This window comes from Bison bison, unplaced genomic scaffold (assembly GCF_000754665.1).
Source record: "Bison bison bison isolate TAMUID 2011002044 unplaced genomic scaffold, Bison_UMD1.0 scf7180017860731, whole genome shotgun sequence".
Classification (NCBI taxonomy): Eukaryota; Metazoa; Chordata; class Mammalia; order Artiodactyla; family Bovidae; genus Bison; species Bison bison.
Window position 1 is genome coordinate 53,685 of NW_011491303.1, and position 7,451 is coordinate 61,135.

A 7,451-nucleotide genomic window follows, 5' to 3' on the forward strand; every position below is an offset into this window, starting at 1 on the left:
CCAATGGGAATGAGAGATTGGGATTCTTCCGTTCTGATTGGGCATAACTAATTTATGACGTCTTTTTCAACCACCACCAATAGACTAAGACTTTAACCTATGACCTTATTTGCATAGGAGGTTCTATATAAAAGAGGCATTTTGCGTCTCTTGTCACTGTTTTCTGATTTGTGTTTTAGATTTCGGTGTAAGTTTTTACAACCATGCCAGAACCAGCGAAGTCCGCTCCGGCCCCGAAAAAGGGCTCCAAGAAGGCGGTCACAAAGGCGCAAAAGAAAGACGGCAAGAAGCGCAAGCGTAGCCGCAAGGAGAGCTACTCCGTGTACGTGTACAAGGTGCTGAAGCAGGTCCACCCGGACACCGGCATCTCGTCCAAGGCTATGGGCATCATGAACTCCTTCGTCAACGACATCTTCGAGCGCATTGCGGGCGAGGCGTCGCGCCTGGCGCATTACAACAAGCGCTCGACCATCACATCCAGGGAGATCCAGACGGCCGTGCGCCTGTTGCTGCCCGGGGAGCTGGCCAAGCATGCGGTGTCTGAGGGTACCAAGGCCGTCACCAAGTACACTAGCGCCAAGTAAAGTTGTCCAGCAACCGTTCTTAGACCAACCACAAAGGCTCTTTTAAGAGCCACTAAGTTGTCAATATAAAGAACTGGAAACACGTACTCCACTTTTCTCTTTGTAACACCGCAGCGTTCTTGGTAAACACTGGCCATTTTCGCTAAATCTTGTGTTCTGTGAATGGTGTTATTTTAGCCCTTTCAATGAAAACTTGGCGGGCCCTAAAAAGGGCCTTTAATAAATAAGGTCGAACTTTTTTCCTTCAGCCGCCGAAGCCATAGAGGGTGCGTCCTTGGCGTTTGAGCGCGTAGACCACGTCCATGGCGGTGACAGTCTTGCGCTTGGCGTGCTCGGTGTAGGTGACTGCATCCCGGATCACATTCTCCAGGAACACCTTCAGCACCCTCCTCGTAGATGAGGCCGGAGATGCGTTTGACTCCTCCACGCCGAGCTAGGCGGCGGATAGCGGGCTTAGTGATGCCCTGGATGTTGTCTCGCAAAACTTTGCGGTGACTCTTGGCGCCCCCCTTCCCCAAACCCTTTCCCACCCTTATCACGTCCAGACATTTCGAGACCCGAGAACAGTAAAGTACATTGTTTGTCGCAGCCCCATTAATGCGTAGAGTCTGCGGACCAGAATGAAAACCCAAAGTGCTTTGGCGGGAAGCCCTCTGGGTTGGGGAGGGTTCTTAAAGAAACAAGCCAGCCACATTACTCCCTTTCTGTTCTTTCAGTGAATTCTTTTGATTCTTCAAGGCCTAGGCTGTATATCTCCCCTTTTCTCATTTAATGTGTTTCTCTCCTCGTCCTCGTTAAATAACAAAACCTTAACCTTGTAGATGATACATAAAACCACAGAATAAAATATTCTGCTTTTATCTTTACTTTCTCTAATAGTATTTGCATAATGTTATATGTTGTTTTTCTCCTAATATATGAAGGAAACATAACTTCCAGAAATAGAACAAGATGTTCTAATAAAATAGAGAATTTTAAGAGCTTCCAGGTGTGTTGCTGAATTCTCTTCTTTTCGGTGTCAATTTTCATTTTTAATAAGTTTCTATTATTTTGCTGATAATGTGTAGAACCGTTAAAAAAAAAAACCGAACTCTACAATGATCTAGATTTGGTTTGTGTAGATAATTAACGTTTAAGAAATTAACCAGCTGGCTAATAAGTATAACGTAATAAATGCTGATTGGAGGAACTTAATAGTTTATTGAGTATTTCACTTAAAATTATTTCTAGAGTTTTTATTGTTCAGATCAGTCTATGATAGTGCTCTAGGGTTTTAATTATTTGTAATGTTAAAATATAAGTATTTGCCAGTGAACTCATACCTCACAATTGTTTATTTCAAGTTAATTTTTACTATTATACTATTCTTCAAAAATCATTTTATCTAGCTGCAAGAATGAAATTCTTTTAGTACTCTTAACTGTATTAAATCTATACATTTATTAGGGTACATTTGTTATTTTTGAAATAGTTTGTCCTCCTAATCGGAAAAATACTGAATCCGAGTCTTTAAATGTCTTGTAGATGTTTTTCTAGGTAACATATACTTTTTAAAAAGTTTACTTTCATTACTTAGAAGAGCAGTTAAGTTTTCATTAGTGAATAGTACAAAATTCAAATATAGAGAAAAGAAAGTCTACCTTTGTCTTTCTAAGAAAGTCTTTATAAAAAAGATTATATATTTTAAACATTCCTGTTTATACATGCTTAATTTAAAATATATTTATAATTTAACTATTGCTTAAATTCTGAGAAATTTTAATCCCTTCTTTCAGCATTAACATGTAATCCCATTGTTATTCAATGATTTTTTTTACTTTCCTTTATTTCAGTGAGTTACTTTTAGAAGCTTGCATTATAGAATTTTCAAAGGACTCCTATAAACTATCAATGTTATGAAAATAAAAACTTTTGAAACAACAAAACTGATTCAAACAACAGGAACAAAATTCAGTATATTTTATAGAGAGGGTAGATAGCTAGTATAGGTGAATTCAAGTTAATTTAAGGGCAAATACAAATTGAAAATAAGAGGCTTAATTATCCATCCCTTCCTTTTCCTTTTTCTCTTTCAAAAATTTTTTCTCTGTCCTTTTCAAAGGTATGTAAATTTTCTTAATGGCTAAAAACACCCTTTGGCTAGCCTCCTATCTCAAGAATGTTTCCTCAAGGACCTTAGAGTCCTCTTTTTGAAATGTAATCAACAAGGGAAAGTGCTCAGTTTCCCAGTTTTCTGACTCCAGATTGCAAAGCCTACTAATGTAATGGATGTACCCTCTTACCTATGTAACAGGTTTTTTTTTTCCCCTCTTTTGAAATCTCTTTAATAAAACATTGCCTGTGTTGAGCACAATGCTTTAAATAAACATGAAGCTTAGTCTATAATAAATTTTCTCTTCTTTTGTTTTAAATTATATTTTCCCAACATTAGTTAACTGGAATATATTTTACAAACCCTTCTCTACTTTAAAAAAATCAGTAAAATTCCCACCAACTACTAGCCTCTCTCCCTATCTGATTTCATGAGTTTTTGCATAACAGCTAGTGATTGTAAGACTAGTAATGAATGTATATGTGAAAAGTTTGTCAGATTCTTTATAATTTCTGAAATTGAGGGACAAAGGTTTATTATTCTATAAAGATACAATGTATTATAAAAATACAATGTATTATAAAAATAAAAATACAAAATATAAGTGGAAAGCTCCACTTATATCTCCCTCTCCACACTAAGCATTGTATTTTTCTTCCTATTGTATTTTCTTCCTATTGTATAGTATTTTATACAATACTATGTTTAAAAAATACATAGTAACTGACTTAATAGGTCAAGATAAACTTTAGTTTAAATCAAGTATTTTCTTTATATCTTTATGTTCTTTCACAGTTGAAGTGTAGCTGAACATGCCACCCCAAACTATGCCACCCCTCTTGTCATAAGGATTATTTTGAACTAATTATTTTTGAGAAACAGCATAGACAGGAGAATTTCTGAAAACAAAAATTATACTTTTGTAAGAGACACTTATAGAGGAAAGCTCCGCTTATATCTCCCTCTCCACACTAAGCAGAGAAGGATGATTCTAAATTGGAAAAAAAAAAAAAAAAGGATTCTGGGACAAAGCACCCACTTTAATCTGCATTGTGTTCAGTGGCTTCAGTCATGCCTGACTCTTTGCGACCCCATGGACCGTAGCCCACCAGCCTCGGTCCATGAGAGTTTCCCTGCAAGAATACTGGAGTGGGTTGCTATGCCCTTCTCCAGGGGATCCTCCAGACCCAGGTATCAAACCTGCATCTCCTGCATTGCAGGTGGATTCTTTACCTGTGAGCCACTGGGGAGGTCCCTTACCTTTGTTTACGATGCATTTTTTGGGAAAACTTCTAACGGCAACCGTGCCCCAAACCCCTACCCTCATACAACTTTGTTTTGTCTTTCATTTCAGTCCCCAAAGGTGTTCAATCTACAGTACAATTGAGCTTATTTCATGTTAGCAAGGTTATGCTCAAAATCCTTCAAGCTAGGCTTCAACGGTACATGAACCAAGAACTTCCATATGTACACACTGGCTTTCAAAGAGGCAGAGAAACCAGAAATCAAATTGCAAACATTCGTTGGATCACGGATAAAGCAAGAGAGTTCCAGAAAAACATCTACTTTTGTTTCATTGACTATACTAAAGCCTTTGACTGTGTGGATCACAACAAACTATGGAGAATTCTTCAGGAGAGGGGAAAACAAGACCACCTTAGCTGTCTCTGAGAAACCTGTATGCAAATCAAGAAGCAACAGTTAGAACTGAACACAGAACAACGGACTGGTTCAAAACTGGGAAAGAAATATGACAAGGCTGTATATTGCTTATTTAACTTCTATGCAGAGTACATCATGTGAAATGCCAGGCTGGATAAATCGCAAGCTGGAATCAAGATTGCCAGGAGAAATATCAACAACCTCAGATATGAAGATTATACCACTCTAACAGAAAGTGAAGAACTAAAGAACCTCCTGAAGAGGGTGAAAGAGTATAGTGAAAAAGATGGCTTAAAACTCAACATTCAAAAAACTAAGATCATGGCATCTGGTACCATCACTGACAGATTTTATTTTTTGGGGCTCCAAAATCACTGAGGATGGTGACTGGAGCCATGAAATTAAAAGACATTTACTCCTTGGAAAAAAAGCTATGACAAACCTAGACAGAATATTAAAAAGCAGAGACACCACTTTGCCAACAAAAGACTGCATAGTCAAGCTATGGTTTTTCCAGTAGTCATGTAGGTATGTGAAAGTTGGACCATAAAGAACGCTGAGCACCAAAGAATTGATGCTTTTAAAACTGTTGTCCTGGAGAGCCTTGAGAATCCCTTGGACTGCAAGGAGATCAAATCAGTCAATCCTAAAGGAAATCAACCCTGAATATTCATTGGAAGGCTGATGCTGAAGCTCCAATACTTTGGCCACCTGATGTGAAGAGCTGACTCACTGGAAAAAATCCTGATGCTGGGAAAGACTGAAGGCAAAAGGAGAAGGAGGAGACCAAGGATGAGATGGTTAGACAGTATCAATGGATATGAATTTGAGAGAACTGAAGGAGATAGCAGAGGTCAGAGGAGCCTGGTGTGCTATAGTCCATTGGGTGGCAAAGATTTAGATTTGACTTAGCAGTTGAACAACAACAAAGACCATATGTAAGGTGGTGGCTTGGGTCATCTTGAGGAGCTTACTCATTTTTCCTAAGTGTCTCTCATATACACATGAGGTATACATGTTAATAAAAATTTGGTGATTTTGAACTTGTCTTATAGGAGGTCTCAGCCAAGAATTCAAAGGGAAAAATATTTTCTCCCCTCTCCTACACAGTATGAATCAAATCCAGCAACAAACTATTGGTCACACTTATGAAATATATCTATACCAAACCATCATCTATTGCCCCCAGTTTAGGCCAAACCGTCATTATCTCTCAAAAAGACCATTGCAATAGCTTCCTAATTTATATCATTACTTCTAAACTTTGTATTCACCATATAATTGCCTTAGTGAGCTTTCAAAGAAATATAAATTAGGTTATGCCATTCCTTCATTCAAAACCCTTAGAATGATTTATAAAAACATAACATAGCATATAAAACCTACATGATCATAAAGCCCTACATGATCTGATCTCTTCCTGTCTCTGTGAACTCCCTTTCTACCCTTGTTTTCTCTGCTGTTTATCTTCCTTAAATATTCTTGATCTTAAACTTGATCTTTATCTTCTTATCTCAAAATGAATAGATGCCCAAACTGTCTGTATACTTACAAACATAAGAAAAAAATGTTTAACTACATTATTAACCCAGAAATTTGGATTTGAAATGAAAAACACACACACACACACACACACACACAAAACTTAAAAGTTATTGCAATGGTGGAGGTCCCCATGGACTGTGGTCTGCCAGGCTCCTCTTCAGGGTATTTCCCAGGCAAGCATACGGGAGTGGGTTGACATTTCCTTCTTCAGGGGATCTGTATTGTAATGAAAGAGCTTTAATTTACTTTAAAACTTTTGTTTAGAAATATTCTTTGTGTATCATTTATAAATATAAGGCTGAGTTCAGATTTTTTATTAATACAGACAATAGTATAAATCAACAAAATAGTAATTGGTGTTAAAGGATAGAATAGGCCACCCCAAGATACTCCATTTAGCACCAAGATTGATTTGCCCAACTGAAGCATTTGAGATGAAGCAGATCCAAGAGGTCTTCTTGCCTTCCTTTGATTTTCCTAAAAGTTGGACACAAATTGACAGAGATGTCCCTCCTCTCTACCAGGAAGGACAATTTTAATCCCAATAGACAATGGAGAAGGTATCAATTTAAATATGCCTAAAAGAATCTACTCTTGTTTCCCTGGTGACCTCCTCATAACTGACCTCCTCACATCTTCAACAGAAAATAGTATTTATGGTGGAGTTTTTTTTTTTTTTTGTCCATACCTCATAAGTTCGAGGGATCTTAGTTCCCCAATAAGGGATTGAATTTGTGTTATCAGCAGTGAAAGCCTCCAGAGAACTCCTGGCCTTCTAAGGCACCTTGGGAGGTATTCATTTTTCCCTGGGTTTCTTCCATGTTTACATGAGGTACACATGTTAAGAAACTTGTTTTTCTCTTTAGAATTTGTCTTTTATTACAAGACTTGTTACTTGAAAACTGGGTTTTGTCCCTTGGTGGGTATCAAACCAAAAGGTACAACCAAGCCAAAGATCAGAAGGAAGAAAGGATTTATTATTACAAGCAGCAACTAAAGAGACCAGGGATATTCCCAAAGCAGTTTCTCGCTGAACAGCAAAACTGGGGGTTTTAAGCCAAGGGAACATGCATATTCATGAAGGGTCTGGAGCAGAGGAGAAATCAGCATAGAACTGGGGCAAAGGTTGATAGAGTCTAAGCTTTAGTTGATTCACGTCACCAGGGGCAAAATTATCATTCCATCCTCCACCTAGGTGGGGTCCTTCCTGCAGAACTCAAAGACTATCAGATTATCTATATGCCTTGAAGAGGAACTAGAACTTTGTTTTATTGCTGAACTGTTATCTCTTGATTGCTTTTCCTTTATTCCTGCATTCTCTTACTTCTGCTTCAGATCATTGATTACTGAGACTGTTAAACGACAACCATTGCCACTAAGCTTATATAAAAAAATGATTTTGGCCAAAATGGCTTATGTCACAAAACCATTCCTGGGAAATTCTGGTGATCCAGTGGTTAGGACTCCACTCTTTCTTTCACTGTCGAGTTCAATTCCTGATCGAGGAATTAAGATCCCACAAACTGCAGGGTGACGCAAAAAAAAAAAACGGAGAGAGAGAGAGAGAG

General features: G+C 38.0%; 1 protein-coding gene and 1 pseudogene across 1 annotated transcript; one reads left to right on the forward strand and one right to left on the reverse strand.

Moving 5' to 3' along the window:
• Positions 1–148: 148 nt before the first annotated feature.
• Positions 149–831, forward strand: LOC104982836 (histone H2B type 1-K). Its single transcript, XM_010832282.1, has one exon. It carries the CDS (start codon positions 204–206, stop codon positions 582–584), a length of 381 nt encoding a protein of 126 aa, XP_010830584.1. The 5' UTR covers positions 149–203; the 3' UTR covers positions 585–831.
• The window catches only part of LOC104982853, a 7,850-nt pseudogene continuing 1,211 nt past the window's right edge, over positions 813–7,451 (reverse strand).

Bases quoted from the DNA above. Each gene is read 5' to 3' on its own strand.
- LOC104982836 (XM_010832282.1), top strand. From the start codon at position 204: ATGCCAGAACCAGCGAAGTCCGCTCCGGCCCCGAAAAAGGGCTCCAAG.